The 23657-nt window shown below is 40.8% G+C and overlaps 1 protein-coding gene across 5 annotated transcripts in view; it reads right to left on the reverse strand.

Annotated features, from left to right (window-relative positions):
- Positions 1-2162: 2162 nt before the first annotated feature.
- Positions 2163-23657, reverse strand: part of MRE11 (MRE11 homolog, double strand break repair nuclease) — a 28326-nt gene continuing 6831 nt past the window's right edge. For all 5 annotated transcript variants that reach the window (XM_081002067.1, XM_081002069.1, XM_081002070.1 and 2 more), the window contains 15 exons: positions 23412-23553; positions 21178-21292; positions 19546-19731; positions 17356-17527; positions 16780-16860; positions 16171-16297; positions 15638-15738; positions 14254-14427; positions 13328-13390; positions 11802-12021; positions 10482-10565; positions 7992-8050; positions 7249-7316; positions 5328-5406; positions 2163-3657 (listed from right to left, as the gene is read on the reverse strand). In XM_081002067.1, the coding sequence (XP_080858193.1) occupies positions 3610-3657; positions 5328-5406; positions 7249-7316; positions 7992-8050; positions 10482-10565; positions 11802-12021; positions 13328-13390; positions 14254-14427; positions 15638-15738; positions 16171-16297; positions 16780-16860; positions 17356-17527; positions 19546-19731; positions 21178-21292; positions 23412-23553 (1719 nt within the window). In that variant the 3' untranslated portion in view covers positions 2163-3609. The remainder of the gene's footprint in view (positions 3658-5327; positions 5407-7248; positions 7317-7991; positions 8051-10481; positions 10566-11801; positions 12022-13327; positions 13391-14253; positions 14428-15637; positions 15739-16170; positions 16298-16779; positions 16861-17355; positions 17528-19545; positions 19732-21177; positions 21293-23411; positions 23554-23657) is intronic.

Genomic DNA, 23657 nt, shown 5'->3' on the forward strand with positions numbered 1-23657 from the left:
GAAGACTTCTGGTCTGAAACCCTGGAGAGCTGTTGCCAGTCAGGGTGGACGATACCTAGCTAAATAAATCAACGATCTGACTCCGTATAGGGCAGCTTCTAATACATACCTGTGCATGGTGCTGAGAAATTGCCAGGATGCCATCATTTCTGGATGTCCAATGAGTTGGTCATATGTTTCTAGAGCAGCAACCTCACATGGCCCATAAACACCACTTTTCAAACTGGGTGTGTGGTGCCCCCTGGTGATATCTAACGGAGACATGCAAGCTCTTGCACGCCGCTAATATAGTCCCTTGGATCCTGACAAATATACCTTAACACACATTCAGATGACCCTATCATATGTAAATGTGAGCTGCCTTGTTATTAAAATCTTTGCAACTGGGATGCCCCATTACAATGTGGCCACGTTTAAATAGAAAAATGTGAGAGAATAGATTTCTCTACAAAATTATGTTGTTAAAAATACATTCTCACATTCTTCCCTCTGAAATACATTTCACTATGAAATACATTGTTGAAAATATATTTAAGAGAAAATATATTTTCAACAATGTATTTAATTTTTATTCATAACCAATGTTGGGTTTTTAATAACTTAGCAGCTTTATTTAGGACTGCTAAATAAACACACACAACTGACATGCGTTGACCACAGGCTTTCATCTCTGGGGGCAAAGCACCTTTTCAAAATCACAGCTAGCAGTCAAAGCAGAAAGATGTTGATTCTTATAGAGCCATCTGCTGCTAGGCAACAGAGGACAGTAAATATTTATTGCTCGGGGAAAGAAAATGCTTCACTATCCATCCTTCTTGGTTACGTGAAAGGATTGAAGTTCTTTTGCAAATAGTGAGAAATTAAATTTTTCCTACTGCAAGGATAATGGAAAAGCACCGACAAGGCTACTTAACTGCAAGTTGTGATTTCAGCTTGTGGGTAAGGTTTCTATGTCCACCAAAGTGGCCCACCAAGTTTTAATGTAAACTATCCAAATTTCCCCCTGTAAATATATTTAATAGAGTCAAATAAGCTTTTTTTCTGATCCCACCCCCCATCCAATTATGGCTGAGATTTCAATAAAACCTTCTTCCCAAATTTTGTTACCATACTTACAATATTTGACTTCTGTTTTGGCATTGTTCATAATTTCATTAAATAAAATTGTACGTAGAGGTGTCCCCCAACTTTGTGGGGGTTATGTTCTGGCAGCCCTCATGCATAAGTGAAATCGCATAAAGTGGGGAGCACCCTACTTTAATAGGGAGGGTATGCAGGTAGATTTAATAAATCCACCGCTTTTATCACTTTCAAGTACCGGGTAAATGTAATTGTGTGCATTTTTTCTCTATTTTCTGCCCAATTTTTGTCGAACCTGTTTTCCTATATAGCCTTGTGAATTCTTCTAGTTTCTTTTCCAGAATTTGATTTTGTTCTGGTTATTAATGAAGGTTACTGATGCTTCAGGTTACAGACTCCGCTAACCCAGAAACAGTACCTCGGGTTAAGAACTTTGCTTCAGGATGAGAACAGAAATTGTGCGGCGGCAGCGGGAGGCCCCATTAGCTAAAGTAGTGCTTCAGGTTAAGAACAGTTTTAGGTTAAGAATGGACCTCCGTAACGAATTAAGTACTTAACCCGAGGTACCACTGTACTTGATCCTGATAAATATAGCCTGCTGCGGATATGTTTTAAACACTGGCGGAGGAACGAAGGGAGTGGACCGTCCCCGGCACCACTATTCCGGTAGGGTGCCATCGCGGCAGCCCCCCGGACATGCTCCGAGCATCTCTCCCCCCCCCCAGCACCAGGCGCCACGCCCCACAGGCAGCGCATCATGCCCCCCCATTCCCTCGCGGGCGGCATACCATGCCCCCGGGGGGGCCCAGCCACTCCCCCCACCTGCTCTCCGCCCCCGGTAGCAGGGCATGCAGCTTCGCTACTGGTTGTAAATATTGTTTCTTGGTCTTCTGCTTGTTTGGGGAGCACTCCGTTCATGGTTCACAAGGCTTCCAGTCTCCACCCCCAACGGTGGGTTTGTATCTGCAGCTTTTTCCTTCTGCCATTTCAGTATTAACTGTACATACTCCGTTTATTTTATGTCAGGCAGGGTAATCACAATTATAAAAAATGGGTAATAGGCAATTAAAGTTAAACCCACCTTGCTTTTTTAAAATTTATTTGCAAAATGGCTGTATACAGAATAATAGTTTCTGAAACACATCTCTATTCTAGCTGGTAGGTTTGACCAACAAGGAGACGGAAACAGGTTGTGGATGAAGCATGGGGAGGTTTCTGGAGCTTCAGGTCAGAAGGCACTCCACAGAGAAATCAAAGAAAATAAGTACTTCAATGCAGACACTATTCACTGTACCTTTCTCCTTATTGCAGTATAATCAAGAGCCTCTTTTCTGCTTCTATGTTTGATAAGACCAAACCAAAATTCAGAAGTATTCTAAGGAGGCATTATGAACCCACCCAAAATCTTGATAATATGAGAAGGAAAAATATAGAATTTTAAGAAAACCCCAGTATTTAACAGTTCCATAACACATAAATGACATTATTTGTTCTCCTATGTGTTTTTCTAAGACAGTTGAAATGTCTATAAAAATATCATCGTTGTTGCCAATGGACTTTCCATGTAAAAATATACCGCTCCACTCAAACATTTACCAAATCCAACACGGCTCTTTATGTTGGAAATTATCTTCAGGTACCCTTCTTTCGGACTGATGTTTCTGAAGTCAATGAAACAATGGCCATAATTTGGGCAGATACAAAACAGAGGAAAAACTGAAAAATAAGGAACGCCAGATGGGGCTATGGCCTTTTATCCATGTACCATCTCAATTTACTACTTTCTATCCATGTCAATTAAATCCCTGCCAAATTTTCTTACAATTACAGGCATCCAACCAGCACCAGCTCAACGTAGCCAGCTGGTGGAATTGCTAAGAAAGTGTTGCAGAGCATTCAGAATAAGGCATTACCCTAAAGCTATTTATGCTTTCTGAGATTCTTCATGCTGAACTGTACTTTTAAGCTTATAAACAGTTTCGGAATGAGAGTCACATTTTATATCCAAGGACTTGGCAAGCCCTGCTTACTGCCTCCTGCTTACAGGAAGCAACCAAGATGGATTTAATACTTAACACTGTCAGCATTCCCTCTATGACTGAAGTTTAAGGTTTAAGAAACAAAGAAAGCAAGAGCACTGTCGATTCACTTACAGAACAGGTCTCATTTATTCCTCTGTAATATAAAAAGGTAATGGAATTTTAAAAATCACTGGCTGTTCCTCAGCAATGGCCTAGGCAATGGGCCCACTGCCTCATCATCTTTTTTGAGTAGTTATTCTATCTTAAACAAGGGCGGGGAGGAATATGGTTCAGCTATTAGAAATGCCATTTGAATTAAGTGATACTACATATGGAGAATAAGTAACAATTACTCCCCCATCAAGGAAGCAAAACATTTCAAGGCAACATGTAATTAACTGTGAAATTAATGGAGAAAAGCTGCATAGATCGTAAGATTCCTTTACAGAATTTCCAGAGGGTTTTTTTCTTTCCCCTGTATTATCCTTCCATACAGCGGGCTCTGAAATTATCGTCTGCTTCTTCTTGAAGTGCTCTTGAATAACTCAGAATCATCCTGTAAAATAATAAGAGACTTTCATTTTAAGACATCAAGAAGGCCACATTTCCAAGGAGAGCAATCTCATTTTGTACATTTTAATTTTTTATTGAACCTTTTTCACAAGAACACAAAAAAGCATGTGAAAAACGTGACAGACAGTTTTGGCTATAGTACAGAAAATTTGTTATCATTTTGAAATTGGACAAAACTACCGAGTCAAACTAAAAATAAAAGGAAAGATGGAATGTAAGTATTAGGATACAGCACTCTGTAGAGGGATCTGCGAGGTTTGACCCACAAGGAGACCAAGGGAAAACATCCATGTTCTTTCTGCAAATATACTTCAATCAAAACCAACCAGAGCATCCAGTCAATTCTTTCTCATTGTTATCAGCCTTCAAAATAATTCTAAGAACCCTTGCCAGACTTCCTCAAATTTATCAGTTGCATTCCTCCTGGCATGAGTGCACATGACCTGTACGAGGCAACATGTCAGACTCAGCGGTCCTGCTCTCAGTTGCAAAGCAGGTTCTTCTGTTATTAGAGCTGCCTGCAAAATCCATGCTCACTGCCATGCTCCATACTGTGGGAGTCCAGCCTAAGAGTGTGTGAGTCACCACAATTAGGCAAGAGGAAAGTGGCCTTCCCAGACCTCAGTGACTGTCACACCACTGTGTCCCACATCAGTTAACTGCACTAAGTAACTAGATTTCTGAAGGAGTGTACTGCACCGCCATCACTGTTTAGAATCCCTATTCCACCAAGAAAAACAAGAACTAAAAAGTGCAGAAAGTGTGACTGAAACCCAGCACATTTTGACACCCAAGGGAGTTGCCAAATATGGGCCAGCTCTGTGGGGAAGCAGGTGAGGCAATGGTTATCTGAAACCATTCACTGAGGAAGAATGACTTTAGGGAGGAGAAATATGTCTCCTTGTTCAACCAGCGGCGAAATATTTATTCGAAGAACCTGTTTCCTAGTTGTTGGGGAAGAGGGTACAACAGTTATTTGAGCCATGACAGGCATTAATTAGGAGGAATTTGCTCGCCTGTCAAAACTGAAGCATATGAATTTAAGCTTCTCATTTTTAACAGGGTTTTCTCGCCATCACCTAATGACTGACTGCTTTGATCGGCAGAACTGGCACTTTTACAAGTGCCAAACAGTACCTGCACTGCATCTGTAGGAACTTGATGACTTAAATGTGGCAGCACTGACACTTTGGAACTCCCTGCCTATTGAGATCAGGCAAGTACCTATTATATTCCTTTCGGCACCTGCTGAAGACATTCTTATTTAGACAAGCCTACCCAGATATTCAGAAAGTCTGTAGGCATTTTAATTTGTCTTAGTCAATTTTTTGTGGTTTTAACTTTCTGCATATTTTAAATTGCGGTTGCAAATATTTTTTTCTGATTATTTTACAGTTTTCTGTAAACTGCGTGGAGGGCTTTTCCTACAAGCAGTATGTAAATTTTATGAAATAAATAAACGAACACTACCCTTTTTCAGAGAGACAAGCTAATGGACATAATGGAACAGGTTTTGAAGATAAAGTTAGGAACAAGCAAGTTTATTACTAAACGCATATAAAGAAACTTTAAAAACACACATACATGGCATCGTCCAGTAATATTTTATATACGAATTAAAGGAAGTACACTGAAGAGAAAATATTTTTGTACCTCATCGGATTCAAAGTCTACTCCTTTTGATGCCTGGCTCTGTGAGCTCCTTTTGCTAGATGCTGATGCTCCAAACGATCTAAACATTATAAATAGGAGATACTGGTCACCATCAATGAAAGCACAGCACTAAAAATCACAAAGCATCACACTGAAAGTCACACATCATCAATATCATATTTGAAATAAATAAGAGATTACCCACAGAATCATAAAATTATAGAGCTGGGAGGGCCCTCTAAGGGCCATGTGGTCATCACAGCTATTGAATCTGTGACAGATGGCCATCCAACCTCTGCTTAAAAATTGCTAGCTTCCGATATGGTCTTTTCCAGAAAGTTCCTCCTAATGTTCAGTCAGAATCTCCTTTCTTGTAACTTGAATCCATTGGTTTGGGTCCTACCTTCTGGAGCAGCTGAAAACTAGCTTACTCCATCTTCCATGTGATAGCCCTTCAGATATTTGAAGATGGTTACCATATGAAATTTTGAATTATGGTGCTGGAGGAGACTCTTGAGAGTCCCATGGACTGCAAGAAGATCAAACCTATCCATTCTGAAGGAAATCAGCCCTGAGTGCTCACTGGAAGGACAGATCCTGAAGCTGAGGCTCCAATACTTTGGCCACCTCATGAGAAGAGAAGACTCCCTGGAAAAGACCCTGATGTTGGGAAAGATGGAGGGCACAAGGAGAAGGGGACGACAGAGGACGAGATGGTTGGACAGTGTTCTCCAAGCTACCAGCATGAGTTTGACCAAACTGCGGGAGGCAGTGGAAGACAGGAGTGCCTGGCGTGCTCTGGTCCATGGGGTCACGAAGAGTCGGACACGACTAAACGACTAAACAACAACAACCATATGAAAATATTTTCGTAGCAAGGTCGCTTTTAAAAATTAGTGATATTATGGCTGAAAAGTAACCCCGTTTGCCACTTTGTGCTGAGCCACTACATTTGTGTAACAAACTCATTATGCCCAAGCAGTGTGCAATATGGCAGAGATTGGGGGAAGGAGGGGAAATAACTTTCCAACCAAAGGGGGAAAGTTGAAACCTCTACTGGCAATGCTTGGAAGTAGTTCTTTGTAAACACCCAGATAAACACTTTTGGTAAAATAAAAACAGAGAAGCTAAGATAAGAGGGCTGTTCAAAACCCTAATCATAGTTTAGCATCATTAGCATGCACCTGAGAGCATGTCCCTGCTTTTAAAAACAGCAGTTAGAAGCGTTTGATCCTGGTTTAGTGGCAAACCACACTTTACCATTTCATCTGAACTCAGCAAACTTTGATAAATACAAATCGTAAGCCATATTCAGGCATTTACCCAAACACACACACTGCCCCAAATGTCTCTGTATGTGTCTGCTTCTATGTTTTATTATTCTTTATGTGATACATTTCAGTTTTGTCTGTTCCCTAGTATCCTTTGGAACGAAGGGTGAGCTGAAAGTAGCCTAAATAAATACCGCATTTTCCCGTGTTTAAGACTAGGTTTTTTATTTAAAATTAATGCTAAAAAGTGGGGGTGTCTTATACACGGGGGCAATCTCCCCCCATTTTCTCTATTTGGAGTCCCATACTGTTATACATGGGGGCATGTTATACACAGAAAAATACGGTAAATACTCACAGGTTAAAAATTCATTTGTCTATAAAGAAGCTCATGCAAAATGTGGGCAGATGGAACACCACCCAATTTACAATTCTTTACATTACAATTCTTAACATTTTTCAGGCGATGAAAGTAGAGCAAGCTTCAAGGTGCCCAGAATCTTTTGCAATTAGACGACACAAAAAGATTGTTTGAAAAAACAGTGGGCTCAGCAACCTTCTCCTGTACTTGTTGCCTTTCTGCTTTTCTTTTCTTTGTACATATTTATCAAGCAACCTAGAAGATCACGGAAATGAATGCACTAACTAACCTTTGATTTGCAGTGGAGGAAGGAGTAAAAGACCCTTCTTCCAAATCAGAGTCATCATCTTCAATTACCTAGAAGAGAAAGACAAAGAACAATAGTATCTAATGGTAATTGTAACACAGATAAAAAACTGAACAACTTGGGACCAGCCTGCCTATGAGATTGCCTTACGCCTCATGTGCTCACTCAACCGCTTTGCTCAGAGGAATTGACATTACCAGAAATGCCACATAATACCTGTTCCACATTTGTAAGCACCGACTCATTTAGTGCGGCAGCACCTGCACTTTGGAATTCCCTGCATATTAAGATCAAGCAGGGACCTTCACTGTACTCTTTTTCAGCACCTGCTAAAAACATTCTTGTTCGGACAAGCTTAGAAAGTTTAGGTAATTTAAATCAGTTTTGTATGTTGTAAAGTTTTAAAGTATGGTTGTGATTTATTATTTCATCACTTTTACTATCTTTTTGCATGCCATTTTAAGGGTGTGTGTTTTTTACAGAGTATAAATTTTATGAAATAAACACAAGCCAACAAGTAAGATCCTCTCTCCTTTTTCTAGACAAAATATCAAGTAAAATCCACTTAATCGTTTATTTTGCATTTTGAGCTGCTTTTTAGTGGAAAGGAGGTGTGTGTGTGTGTGTATTTTAAATGCATGCAAGCAAGAATACATATATACAAAGAAGCTGCTAACAGGCAAAAGGAAATCTTCTGCTTTAATATCCATGAAATAACTACTCACCTCTGAATAACTCTTGACTGGCATATTCCGGGCAGGTTGCTGTCTTGACGACTTAAAAGCTAGAATAAATTATGAGTGATAAGTTTTGCTGTAGGGTGTTATAAATTAATCAAAGGAGCTTAGTGGAAATTTGTAGCATCACAACAAAAAAATCATACGGAGTGGTTTTTAAGTACACAAAATGCAACAAAAAACATGCAAGTTTTGAAAACACCCTTACTGCAAGTAACATGAATTATTGACGGTTATTCTCATCATTATTATTTTCCCCATCATCAATTTATTAATTGCCTTCCAAACAACTGTCTCAAGGGAATTTATAAGATAATTAAAAATGGTGAAAAACACCAAAACAAGTTACTTGTGAATTAACTTAATAAGAATGAGACATGCTACTGGTACAAGTAAGTTTTAAAAAGCCTGAACAGCTGCTCTATCCTCTTGTGCCAAGAGGAATACAGAATACAGAATGCTAGTATTCAACCTTGAGAAGATATAAAAAGCAGTGGGTTATTCACTTCTCTTGCTAGAAAGCAAACCGACATAAAACAGGAGAAATAAAAAAATTCCTTCCTGTAGCACCTTAAAGACCAACTAAGTTAGTTCTTGGTATAAGCTTTCGTGTGCATGCACACTTCTTCAGATACATCTGAAGAAGTGTGCATGCACACGAAAGCTTATACCAAGAACTAACTTAGTTGGTCTTTAAGGTGCTACAGGAAGGAATTTTTTTATTTCGACTATGGCAGACCAACACGGCTACCCATCTGTAAATAAAACAGGAGAGTTAAACGTAAAATATAAAATGTGAAAATCACACTGGCGTACAACCCACAATAATTCCATGGGAAGCCTACATTTCACAGGTTAACACTGTGATCACAACGCACAATCCTGTGCAAGGTCAGCTCCCTACAGCGCTTTATTTTCTTAGCTGCCTGAAAACGTCATTCACCATTAGTACCTGTAGAGCATGAACAACTGGAATTGCTATGAAGGCATATCTAGAAGTAGCTGCTGTGCATCAGATTGCTTTTTACCGAGAAATGGCAAATTAACCCATAAGAAAGCAGGTACGTATATAGGCTGACACACACGTTATATATAGTAGCAGATAGGTATTATCAAACATGCCCATCCTGGGCAGAATGCTTCCCTAAAATAAAAACAGGTGGTAGGCCTGTCTTTGCTTGCAGGTACAGTGGTACCTCGTGTTATGGACGGGATCACACCCTGCAACGAATTCTAGCCACCAACTTTATCCCTGTATCTAACTTGGGCAACTTTTACAGGACCTCACAAAATTAGCAGCAACATCAAGAGCACATTCGCCTGCTTATCTTCCAAAGTTACATGCACTATCATCTGCCAACAATGTCCCTCAGAGCCGTAACACAACAACCAAGTCAGTCTCTACACAAAAGATAATAAATAGACACAGGTCTGATATCAGAGAGAAATGTGCAGAATACAACCGGAGAACATATCAACTTCTAAGGGTACTCAACTAACGTGAAAGTGCAAAGGAACTTCAAAAGGAAAACTCCAGTGCGAAATTGCTGAATGAAAACATGTCAGAAAGTTCTATCACTTGTGATCTAATGTGAGATAGTGGGCTTCTATTCCACTGTATGTGTTAATTCACTTGGCAATGCCAGGATATTTGAATTCTCATCACCAAGGCTGCTTTTGTGACTGGTGACTGTGCTTATTTTATATACATTTAAGTTTTAACATAATTATTACAGACAGTATGCATTTGTATTAAATTTCCAACTACCTGTAACATCGCTGTTACCCTTTTTTCCTCCATCCCATGCCAACTGAGAATAGCATTTCATGCATCTGATTAAGTAGACTCTAATCTACAAAGGTTTATGCCAGAATACATTTGTGAGTCTTTAATGTGCCACAAGACTCTTGCTGCCACAGACTAGGGGAGCAACCCTATGGAAAGATCCATCAGGATGAACAGCTTAGGATACAGTGGGTCATCAGCTCAGCTGGTGTTAAGTTCCCAGCGCTAGCTCAGTCGAAGATGCATCAAATAACTTGCTCATCCATCTGAGCTGAGGCTAGTGTCAGTCCCCAAATAGGGGTGTAGCAGGGGCAGAATCAGAAAGGTTATCAAATTAGGCTGGATCCTCAGCCCATTTGTCTCGGTAACATGGCACAGAACAGTATATTAAAGGCCTGTTTTCCATCTGCCAGGCTTAGGTAAAACAACAGCAGCAGTCCTACCGCTGGACCAGATTTGGATCTGGAGTAACTTTATACTGGCTTAAATTACATTGGCGAGCTTTATACCAGCTTTTTGTGCATAGGATTGCTCCCTAAGACAACTAAACCTCTGAAAATGACACATGTACGACACTATGACACATCAAAAACATCAAGTGGATTATTTTCTTAAGGTATCATTAAAGAGAGTAATAATTTTGGACATGCATGTCAATATGATATAGGGGTTCACTTGCAATCTGAACATACCATCCATGATGGACATATTCTTTGTAGGAACGGGTGCAGATTTATATGTTCTGCTGCTAATCATCTGGTCCTGGCCAGTGCCTCCTGCAGTAACAGAAAAGTAAATATTCAGATGTTTACATTTCTCCAATTGTTAACTGAGCCACTATGGTGCAGCAGATAGAGTGATCCAACCCTTTCCTCTGTGTTTCGCTATGCATGTCTGTTACGACACACTCAGCTCTAAGAATGGTAGCCTGTACCTGAGAAAGGAAGCTCTATTTTGGCCTGAAGAAGTAAGAAGAGGGTCTGCATTGTAGTAACTATAGAGTAGTGCATGCTCAAGAAAGCATGTGCATGCAAATGTAAAATAGTCTCTGCCATTTCCATGAATGAATGTGCAGATAGAATTCCTCTAAGGAAAAGGTAGTGGCCAGTGAGAGGTTTCTTGCAATCATAAGAGCCACAAGTGTTTGGTGTTTTGGGCAGGTGTCTGTATCACCCCAGCATGAAAAGGGTTGACAGAGAAGAGCTAGGGCAGAGAAAATTATCTAAGATTAAAGCTATCAGCAAATGCTTCCTTAAAACTGGAAATTGAACATGAATCACCAATGCAAAACATCATAGAATGGATGTGTGCTTAAGAAATACCTCTCACTCCCTCTTTGATCTGTTTAATCATAAGTATCCTCCTCACAGGAGTGCCTGGTGTGCTCTGGTTCATGGGGTCACGAAGAGTCGGACACGACTAAACAACAACAACAACATCCTCCTCACACATGGAAAGGATTCCACCAGTCTGGAGGTTAACAGGACACATGTTGGATAACATATGGCCCTTTTTTTTCTCCTAGCAAACTGTGCACATTTGCAAACTGAGCTTTATGTATGAAGGTAAAGGGACCCCTGACCGCTAGGTCCAGTCGTGAACGACTCTGGGGTTGCAGTGCTCATCTTGCTTTATTGGCCGAGGGAGCCGGCGTACAGCTTCCGGGTCATGTGGCCAGCATGACTAAGCCGCTTCTGGCAAACCAGAGCAGCGCACGGAAATGCCATTTACCTTCCCACTGGAGCAGTATCTATTTATCTACTTGTACTCTGACATGCTTTTGAACTGCTAGGTGAGCAGGAGCAGGGACCGAACAACAGGAGCTCACCCCGTTGCGGGGATTCGAACCGCCGACCTTCTGATCAGCAAGCCCAAGAGGCTCAGTGGTTTAGACCACAGCGCCACCAGCGTCCCTTCAGAGCTTTATGTATATATGATTATTATTACTATCATCACCATCATAATCCCACAATCTTGGGATTGCAATTGCAAAGGACAATAAGGCTACTGGCCTCCTCTTCCTCGTCGAGATGCTCCTCTTGCTGTTACGTTCTGCCCTTTACCGCCTCTTGCCCGACCTCTCCCTCTTCCTCTGCTGGGTGGCAAATCATCATCATCGGAATCATCATTAGCCCTTTGACCAGAGGTAGCCACATCCATGAGGTCATCATCACTACTGACGGAAGCATTATAAGCTCCCTGAGATCTATGAGCTTTGGCCCTGTTTAAAGCCTGAGAGAAAAGTGTTAACCAATGTTGAAGCATATTAATGGCCTTACTGGAACAAAAATCGAAGTTTCATCTGCCTTCCCCAGGGGGTTGGTTCAGGCATAATACTAAATCAATGCTGAAAAACCTTTTTGAGCCCAAGAACTTTTGAGTGTGCACCATGGGCACCACCCTCTCTGGTAATATTAATAATAATAATAATAATAATAATAATAATAATAATAATACTTTATTTATACCCCGCCCATCTGGCTGGGTTTCCCCAGCCACTCTGGGCAGCTTTCAACACAATATTAAAATACAATAGTCTATTAAAATTAAAAGCTTCCCTTTTTAAAAGGTTCCCTTTTTAAAAGGTTCTTTCTCTCTTGGAAGCAAGAAAGAACAAGTGACCACAACCATCCCACACGTGCACACACAGACACACCTGCCAGGTTCAGAAAAATTAAAACAGATATTCTTGGATTTGCATGATTTTACACAGGGTTCCCATCATCACCATAAAATCTTGAGCTTACATTGGTAGACCACACAGTAAAAAATCACAGATCCATTCCTTGCCACAATGAAACATTGATTCAAGACATGTTTTTTACAAAGGATGCCCCCCCCCCCAAAAAATCATCAACAAATCGCTGAACAAATCCGGTGATCTATAATTTGATGGCAAATTTTAGGCAATCCCTTGTAAAAACCATTAGAACCCATAGACTGTGCCTCTTACGAGTCGTGTTTTGGCATCCAGCAGTGATGGAAAACTCTGGATCTTTGGGTTTGCCAATGTAGACAGATACAATTTGTGATTTGATGGTAGCTGAGAGGGGAGAACTCAAAAGTATCTATTTTGCTGGAGCCAACTTGTATTAGCAGCTAAGTCAGAGTTTTGTGCTTCACAAGAATGAGACTCCCACTGGGGCTCAGTGATGGTTGAGGTGGAGTAGTCTGGAAGCTTCTGCTTCCAGTTTTAATTAAACACAGTTTGCAACACCATGTGATCAGGGCAAAGTTTGGGGAACATGTTTATTACCAAAGAAATATGAAATGGGTAAAATATTTAAATGAATGTCAGCACATTGCGATACACATTTTGGACACAATGGAAGCTACTGCTTGCATACGGAAGTTCTCTCTCTCTCTCTCTCTCTCTAAAGAAATGTTATTCAAGCCAATCAACTAGCTGTCAACGTTTCCCTTTTTTTAAGGGAAATTCCCTTATCCTGAATAGGATTCCTCGCAAGAAAAGGGAAAAGTTGACAGCTATGATGGCCCAAGTCACCTTAGATCCTTTCAATTTTTTCAGCTTAATTACCTCTCGAACTTCCTCGTCCTCCTCCATGGTGTTTTTTCTTCTCGACTCTCTAAAGCGTTGGACCTGTGTTGAAGTGGTAAAAGGTAACTACGGAAACTATGTATTTTTACACTTTCAGGGTAAAAAAGAACGGGACTGTTTTGCTCTTTCCATTATTAAAACAACAAATAATGGGGGGGGGGGGGGCATGCTGAGATGCTGATAGGTAGAGCTTGACCTTCATGACTTACATTAGTAAATGCATCCAACAGCTATTACGTCATTCTCGGTTAAGGTTGATGGGTCTGAATCAACTGGAGGGCACCCAGCTGTGTAGAGCCCGTTTATACTATTTTGCTGCCATCTTGTGGCTTAAAATGGCAATGCCACTCAGTCACTTTAATAAAATGTCGCATAAATTAAGGGGCTGGATTATCTTTTAATACTCCAACCTTCAGAACACGCTAGTAAAAAGGATCGGCTTGTCAGAACGGTGAATTGGGAGTGGGGTGAGGACCTTGAATGTTTACAGAAAATAACTGTGAAGTTCCAACACCTTTCTTTCTCCCAAATATTGCTACCCACTGTCATTTCAAGAAAGGTAAGTCCCTCCATACAGGGGTCAGCAAATGTTTTCAGCAAGGGGCCGGTCCACTGTCCCTCTGACCTTGTGGGGGGGGCAGGCTATATGGGGGGGGGGATGAACAAATTCCTATGCCCCACAAATAACCCAGAGATGCATTTTAAATAAAAGCACACATTCTACTCATGTAAAAACACCAGGCAGGCCCCACAAATAACCCAGAGATGCATTTTAAATAAAAGGACACATTCTACTCACGTAAAAACATGCTGATTCCTGGACCGTCCGCGGACCGGGTTGAGAAGACGATTGGGCCGCATCCAGCCCCCGGGCCTTAGTTTACCTACCCATGCTCCATACTAACCTCTTCATCAATTTTGGCTTCCTCTGCATCTGTATGGCGTTCCTTCAGAAACCGCTGCGTCTTCTCTAGCTGGAATTTCACCAGCTCCTCAATCGCATCCTTCTCCTCCTTATCCACAAACTCTTGCACTGCCTCTCCCATGCCTCTCTCAGTCAGGAGGGAAAGCTGCACTTTCTTGCAGAAAGACAAACAAGAAACTGCATTGAATACCCCAGATTTATTTAAAACTGGTGTTCTTGGGTAGTGAAACTATGTAAGCTTGGGCGGGGGGGGGGGGGGGGGACGGGACGGACTTAAGATGAGCCGAAATGCAAGTGATTGAAAATTATTGGCTAAAGGGGGAAGTCATTGTGCTCACACAATTATTTAGTTGAATGCCACCCTAAGCTTTATGGTTCTTGACTACAAAAGCACATAGTGTAATAAATCAGCCTGTGTTGGTTCAGGTGTAAGACCAAACAATGGTTTGTACTATGCAGTCCTCCAGGCTTTTCTATCTGACCTTCAGAAAAAGGTTCTCCACCTTTGTATTAAGATTTGCAGAGGCCCTGCTCATTGTTCCAGTTAGTTTGTGGTGTAGCAACGCAGAACAGGGCCTTCTCTGTTGTGGCATGCCATATGCACAACTCCCTCCCCCCAGAGGTGCAATTGCTCCTTACTTTGTTTTCAGGCCTCAGATTAAAAGATACCATAGCTGTCCATGTATAAGGCGACCTTTTTTCTGGATTTTTTTTAGTGATAAATTGGGGGTCATCTTATACACAGGTTAATACGGTAAGTAAGCGAGGGCTGGAGCCAGGGGCAATTCCTCAAAAGACAGCTCAATAGCTCAGCAAACTAAGAAATCTTTAATAAATATATATATATTTTTAAAACGGCTCAGCAGAAGCTCAACAACTGTTTTTGCAGTGCTTTCTCGGGTCTAGTGGAATGACTGCTGCAAGACCTGGACTTGGTTTTGTGCATCATTTACTTATTTTGTGTATTTTAATAGAAATTGCTATTGGACAGTTTGGGTGCAATGCCGAAAGAGTTTATGCAAACTGGTCTGCAAACCAGCTTCAAATTATGCGACTCACAAACCATGGTTTATCAGATTGTATCAATTCACACATCAGAACACATAATGGTTTGCTGTTGTATATGAATCATCTCTTTTTCTTGAAGGCCACAAGCCTCTGTTGATTTTTTGCTCAAAAAACTTAACATTATTCCTCTTCTAGATTTTTTCCTTCCACACAATTTCAGACTCTTAGAATGAAAAATCAATAGCTATAAGGCTTTGAGAAATAAAATGCACCTGCTGTTGAATTAGCGTTAAAACCAGAAATTCAACCTGAGATAACAAGGAAACAACACCTCAAATTCTGAATAATAAGTTTACCTTCTCAGCTGTCTGGAAGTATTGTTTAACAAGATCCTCTACCCTCAAAGTTGTTGTCTCTGATGCAGGCTTGTGGACCAGTTTTCCAAAGTTAATCTCATCTTTAAAACAAAGAAAAATGATGCAATTTTTAGCCCATGTAGAGAAATGGTTTGCTACCCCAAATTATCATTACAATAAGGCAAAATGGATATCTGCAGGGTAAAATAATTCAAAAGAACAGTCCGTGTGTGTGTGAATATCTGACCTTAACACAGAACAATTGCTAACCTGTGGTAACTAATATTTTATGATATATATTGGTTTGTTCCCAATGTTTAAATCATACTCAGAGAGGTATTAAACTAACACATCCTGTCAACAAAGGATTTCTGCTTACAGAACAATGCTACATTATTGTTGTATAGAAGCATTGCAATGCTTCAGATACATTGTTGCCACACCAAAGTACTTCCATGAATAATGTTCTTTTCCCCATCAACAATATTTGTTATAATTCTCTGTAGAAGCTACATTATTGTTCATTCTTTTACCATTTTTCTCTTTTTGCTCCCGGTGCCTGAAAAAATGTATGATATCTTTGGGATTAGCTATCCTATCCATGAACTTTTGGCTGAAACGCACAATGTTGAATGGTTCAAAGCCTCCGCTGTAATCTACCTTCAAAAAAAGAGAGAAGAAAATAAGCATTAAAGGTATAGGGCTCTGCAACCAAACATCTAAAATGATCCAATTTTCATCAGTTTAAACTAATGCCCTTGTGAATATCTAACTAACCATCCTGGTGTTTACAATACAGCAAAACATTCAAGATACCATCTTTAATAATTCATCTCAACAGCAGGCTTTTACAAGCAAACAGAAATTGTTTCAAACATCAAAAACCGCATTTGTTCTCTCTTTTTTAAATAGCTAGATGGCTTTTAAACCCCTTATTATTTTCCACAAGTGCCTCAGTTCCACTGCTTCAAGGAATGCAGACAAGATAGTCACGTACTGCCACTCCACGAAGGGGGAGGGAGGCCCTAAAATGCATGCCCAACAAGAGCACTTTAAAATAAGTAATGTGTTTAACAATATGTTTGCTACATTGCTTTTTGATTTTTTTTTTAAAAAAAACCGTATTAGGAGCCCCATCTTACTCGTAATCTTATTAGAGGCTTATCTGGTTGTCTGGGGTTGTCAAGACGGTCTCTTTCTGAATTGTCCAACATGGCCTCAACCTTTAAAAATGGAAAGGGGAAAAACCACATACCTGGCTATTTATTTATTATTTCCATTTATCAACCATCTAAAAGATCTCAAAGCAGTTTACATGCAGAATTAAGTGCAAAAAACCGCATCAAATTATTCACATAACAGAATACAAAGGCAATATCCTAATATAATATAATATAATATAATATAATATAATATAATATAATAATTCATAACATTTTTATTCTTTTTACCCTGCCCATCTGGCTGAAAGAACTACAAGGCAGTATGACATAAGTATTTCAAACCCCACAACATGCAATTATTCATCCAATCTCTCTCACTATCCATTTGACAACACTACTACTATTCACAGCCTCAAACATTAACTCTATCAACCATTCATATTCTACAATACTACAACCCACATACAAAGTGTCCACATACACAGTGAGATAGCACTCCTAATATCCGAAACCATAGTGGACTCGGGCCCCATTCCTATCTTTTCCAGCTCCTACCTTTTCCATGCAGAAAGCTTGTATTGCTTGTGTTACTTTAGGATTGTCAGGATTAAAGATGTCAGCATGGTCAGCAAGAACAATGTCCTCGATGTAGAAAGGCCGTACTGTTTGGAGAGGAATCTTTTGCATATTCATTTTTTTGCCTTTGATGCGCAGCAAGCCAACATGTCTGGAATGCATTGAGCAAAGCCGGGTAAATCGAGTGTGGCATATACCCTGAGAATTTATTTCAGCCATGATCACTGTTAGGCTCACAGAGTTGTCAACATGATGGAAAGCTGTTACTTGTTATAGGAGCCTTAAGAGGTGGACAGGGAGTTCAAGGGCCATGGCTAGGAGAAGTTCACACTGGGAATAATCAGAATGGATCTGGGTCCTTATACAAATGGGCAGTGAATGGAGTACTTAGCTTAATGCAGACCATTGCAGCTAAAGATCTGACTTACATTTTTAACAGAAATAACCTGCCATCTGTAATCCCTACCCCATCATGAACCTTATTCTGCCTTCACAGGTTTCTTTCACCAAGACCAGATGACCTTCCATTTTCCTTGCATTCACTATCAACAACTTCCTCCTCAAGTATCTCAGCAGCTCAGCAAATGGTTTGGGAACTTACAAGCACCAGGCAAGCAGTTTTTAGTCTAAAATGTAGTCAGTAAATCTACAATCGCAATTCTGTCTTCCGGAGATAAAACAAGGCTACATTACCTAAGCTACAGAAATCTATTTACTTGTATTATGTTCTCTTAAGAAGAGAACAACAATGGCAGATTCTTGCACTCTGCATCTTGGATGACACAGACACTCTTTCCTTCTCTCTCTCTCTCTCTCTCTAATTAGAATTTGGTTCTCATGCCAGTGCATGAGCTCCTCGAGGTCTGTCTTTCGTCAGAAGGCAGTTGAACTGGGACTTGAGCCAAAGGCAGTCCAGTCTCCTCCAGAAGTTATACCAGAGACTGCCTCTTAGCCCTAGAGAACAGGGCCTCCTCCAATAATAACTGGCCCCCCATCTTTCCTTCCTTTACTTAAGGAAAGAAATGCCAGATTCCCCCACTCTGCACCTTGCATGGCAAAAATTTCCTGTGCAGTTCTCCATGTCTCTGGGTGAATTGCTCCATAGCCATTTGGATTAAAGGTTGCTGGTGCCCATGGAGACTATTCTGCTACTAAGATTCTGAATGTGTGTTTGTTTGTTTGTTTCAAAGGAGCATAGCAAAGAAATCAGTTATGGTTCAATTTGCTAGTTTACAAGATCACTATTAGGGAAGGGTCCACAAATAAATAATAATAATAATAATAATAATAATAATAATAATAATAATATATTTATACCCCGCCCTCCCTGGCCAGGACTGGAACAATGCAGAGCTTGTTCTCCATAATAATAATAATAATAATAATAATAATAATAATAATAATAATAATATATTTATACCCTGCCCTCCCTGGCCAGGACTGGAACAATGCAGAGCTTGTTCTCCTTAGCCCAGCCCTCTCTACCTGCCACTTTATGTCAGTCCAGTTCCACCACTGGGGGAAAACAGGGGACACAGAAAAGAGGCTCAGTGCCTTCCCCCTTCTTGTAGACATTTCAGCTGAATGGTATATGGCATGCTTGTACCAAGAACAGATAGTACAACTGGGGAGTCAGCAGCCACAAGTCAAGTCAGGTTCTGGACCCTTTGTTAAATCACTGAAATTGTAGGAAGGAAGGCACAAGACAGTCCTAGTACTGTGACAACAGGAATTGCCATCTGTCAGTGAGAGAGCCCTGAAGCCTTCTCTAGAACAGCGTTTTCGAAGCTCAGCAGATTATGGGACTCAGGTAGGAGCAAGCAGCTAAAACTAAGGGGCAGGGCTTAAGGGATGGGGAGATCTTCTAATTCCTCACCAGGAATAGAAATTAGAGTCCCCTGCTTTCACCTTATAAACAAGCCGAAAGGGTGAGAGCAAGCAAAGAATATCATATTTTTCCTTGTATAAGACTAGGTTTTTTTCCTTTAAAAAAAATTAGGGGGTGTCTTATACATGGATAGTGCCGAGGGTGGACTGGTGATTGGTTGTTGCCACAAAAATAGGGGGCATCTTATACGTGGGGGCATCTTATGGGCAGAAAAATACGGTAATTTGCAAGATCTCATTTAGTAAACCAGACAAAATAATAAATAAAACCTAAGTACATACTTTTTGGCAGCTTCTCCTGGTGACAAAGATGTGACCACTGAACTTCCTGGCTGAGACACATAGAAAAGTTGTCGTTCATTTCGGGCAGGAGCTATTTTACATTCATGCTCATGACCCCAAATTACGAGATCAATAAAATCATCTAGAAACTGTTCCGGAATATAATTTGTGGCACCATGTTTGCTCCTGTACAAAAGGAAACATACAAACGTAATTGCAAAACTGAGGAGGTGGTTTTACACTGATATTAAACTAAAATATTCCAGTTAAAGTAAGTGTTTATAAAATATTTAATTCCACTTTAACAACTGCAAAAACATGTGTATCAGGTACAATTTTCAAAAGGTAAGGAAAGGCGAATTAAATTAAAGCTGTAGGACAGACAGAAGTTCAGGTTGCAGACAGATCAGCAACGGTCAAATGTAAGAGGCCATTATAAGGGTAGCACTGAAGCACAGGAATATAGCCCAGCAACTCCTTCCACCTGCAATCTGCTTTGTTGACTCAGAGAGTAGGACACTTGGGTCCTATTGCTAAGTCCCCAGATCAAGTCCCCCATAGCCTTATGCAATCCTACCACCACTGAACCTCGTTTTCTGCATAATCAAAAGTGACCCATCCACACCAAGGAGCCAGAATGAAAAGCAAAATTTATCCACTGTTATTTATAAACACAGGTAACAGAAAAGGTTACTCACCTGACAAGAGCAAGCCATCATTCAAATGAGAACTTTGGGTCCCACATAAATAAAAGTTGTTTATTTTTCAAATTGCTAAGAGCAACTATTCCTTACCCTAAGGATTACGGTATTTTAAAGGTAAAGGACCCCCGACCATTAGGTCCAGTCGCAGACGACTCTGGGGTTGCGGCGCTCATCTCGCTTTACTGGCTGAGGGAGCCGGCGTACAGCTTCCGGGTCATGTGGCCAGCATGACAATGCCACTTCTGGCGAACCAGAGCAGCACACAGAAACGCCGTTTACCTTCCCACTAGAGCGGTACCTATTTATCTACTTGCACTATGACGTGCTTTCGAACTGCTAGGTTGGCAGGAGCAGGGACCGAGCAACGGGAACTCACCCCGTCGCGGGGATTTGAACTGCCGACCTTCTGATCAGCAAGCCCTAGGCTCTGTGGTTTAACCCGCAGCACCACCCGCGTCCCTTCCCTATTAAAGAGTTAAAACCTGCTGCCTAAGGTTATTATTAAGATTATTATATTAATTAATTTTATAATGAATGATTTTAGAGTGTTGTTTGTGCTGTACTTTTGTACTGTTTTATTGTTGTTAGCCGCCCTGAGCCCGGCTTCGGCTGGGGAGGGCGGGATATAAATAAATTTTATTATTATTATTATTATTATTATTATTATTATTATTATTATTTATGTCCCTCCAAAAGCAGAAAAGTACTCTATATTCACATCAGCTGTGCAGAGCTGGTATCGTAGTCCACCATCTTTTTTCTGTCATCAAAGAACAAGCAAAATGACAACTTTAAAGCAAGGCTGAGCAGAGTGGAGGGGGGAGAGAAAGGTACAAATTTCATCATCATCATTTGTACCTCACCCATGTGACTGGGTTGCCCCAGCCCCTGTGGGCCAACAGAATATACAAAAACACAACATCAGTACCTGTTCTGGTGAATTACAAACAGATTAAACCAACTATCTTCATCTTCCTTTGGTCTCAGCATAGTCACTTGCTTGTTCACAAACATTCTGTGAAGCCTCTCATCTGGAATAGATCCTGGAACGGACATAATAATTACCTTGTAGTGAGTTGTTTGTGATGAAATACTGTGAAAATGACATACTGTACTGCAGTAAAAACTTCCTTCATTGGCAAGAGGTTGGACTAAATTATCCTTGCCAGCCCAATGGTTTGCATTAAAGTTGCCAATGTTTAGAAAATGTCTAAAACTGCCTTGCAACTTGCCACTTACATATTCACTTTCAGCAAGTAGCATGTCCTGGGTCAGCAGCCAAGCGGCATCCAACACTCTCCTACACAGTCATCACTGCCCCCCAAGCTGCTGCACTGAGTTCCCTGTCCAAAAATGACACAGAGCAGAACTGCCAAGGCTGCACTCATGACAAAAGAAAGGCTGGTAGCCCCCAGACCAGTGCTGTGTGTCCTAGTCAAAGAAACGCAGTAAGGAGCTATGGCAGGCGTCAGCAAACGTTTTCAGCAGGGGGCCAGTCCACTGTCCCTCAGACCTTGTGGGGGGCCGGACTATATTCTGGGGGGGGGAAATGAACGAATTCCTATGCCCCACAAATAACCCTGAGATGCATTTTAAATAAAAGGACACATTCTACTCATGTAAATAACACCAGGCAGGCCCCACAAATAACCCAGAGATGCATTTTTAATAAAAGGACACATTCTACTCATGTAAAAACACGCTGATACCCAGACCGTCTGCGGGCCGGATTTAGAAGGCGATTGGGCCGGATCTGGCCCCTGGGCCTTAGTTTGCCTACTCATGAGCTATGGCATCCAGTGAAGGAGGGAGCCCTGAGCTTGGTGAGTTGGGCAGGAAGTGGTTGCCTACTGCCAAAGTATTTATTTTCAAGCCTGACTAAAAGGAGAGCAGCAATCTCAATTGTTTAGGTTTCTAGAATATTTAAAACCTGATCCCCCCCGCCCAGAACAGTTTCTAAAAGAAATACAAGTGCTGGATGGAAGCAAAGCAGGGAAAACATGCTAACGAGAAATTGGCAGGCCAAAGCAACAGCAGAGAAATCTGGGGAAAATAGGTTCCGGAACCATGTGCTCGAGAGTTTATTGTTCTGTTTTGGGGAAGTGCTGTAGCTCGGAAGTGAGGCATTTGTTTTGCACACAGAAGGTCCCTGGTTCGAGAGAATCCTATCTGAATTCTTCAACAGCTGCTGCCAGTCAATGTAGACAATACTGCTCTAGATGGAACAATGGTTCCATCTCAGTATAAGCCAGCTTGCTGTATTCCTACACTGTGCTATCTACCAGCTCAGGCCAATTTGCCTCACATCTACAATCTACATGAACTTCCTTTTACAGTGGTACCTCGTTTTTCAGACACAATCCGTTCCAGAAGACCGTTCGAGTTCTGAAACTTTCGGAAACCGAAAACTCAATAGCCAACAGCTAGGCCTCAGGATCTTGCACTCAGTGGAAGCTGCGCGGCATGTTTGACTCCCAAGGCGTGTTCAAAAACTGAAGCATTTACTTCCGGGTTTACGGTGTTCGAAAACAGAAATGTTTGTTAATGGAGATGTTCAAAAACCAAGGTACCACTGTATTTGTTTAGTAAAATTTAAATACATCACTTGATTTAAAAAAACAACAGGTGTTTGTGTGACTTCCACATAGTAGTATGGCAAGGGCACTCAGGTTTCTGTAGAAAAGTAGGAGAATGAAAGAAATAGGCAAATGTGGTGAAGGAGACAGCAAGCAGACCAGCACTAATGAACCAGGAAGATAGAGGGGGAAAGTCAGTATTTAATTAAATAATAATAATAATAATGGATAGGGTTTTCAATGATCCACAAATAATTTAATTATTAAATGCAAAGCACTTTTAATGCACTCATTGCTTACCATCTTTTTCCCTTTTGATTTACTGACAGGTATAATGGAAAGAGCTATTTACTCTACTACAAACGTTTGAGACATCAAACCTAGGTTCCCCTCATTTGGTGAAAACCATAAAAGCTGGTCAACAGACTTAAGGTTTTCCAAATCAAACTCCACTAATCTTACACCCCAGGATCATAAAGCTAATTCTAATAAATAAAATTCACCATCTTCAGGCCAGACCTGATGTTCCTCCAAGATGTTATGGTTTCATTAAAGCCTTGCCACCATTCCAAAAAAAATAGCATACCTAATCCATAAAGAGCAATTTTGGAACTGCCCTTCTGAAGCAAAACAGGACTAATGTCTATCTTCTCTACAGATGGTGACCGTCCAAAATGATTCACAAGTCCTGCACAACTTAAGATGTCCAAAGCACAAAGAGCATCTGCCTGTAAGATAGATGAAGGAATATCTACAATTAGCATTTGTTTATCAAAGGTTGGCTTGGTCACCATTTAGCCCAGAAACACATGAAGTACAGATGAGGAAAATG

This window comes from Podarcis pityusensis (genome assembly GCF_964106645.2).
Source record: "Podarcis pityusensis genome assembly, chromosome: 4".
Taxonomy (NCBI): Eukaryota; Metazoa; Chordata; class Lepidosauria; order Squamata; family Lacertidae; genus Podarcis; species Podarcis pityusensis.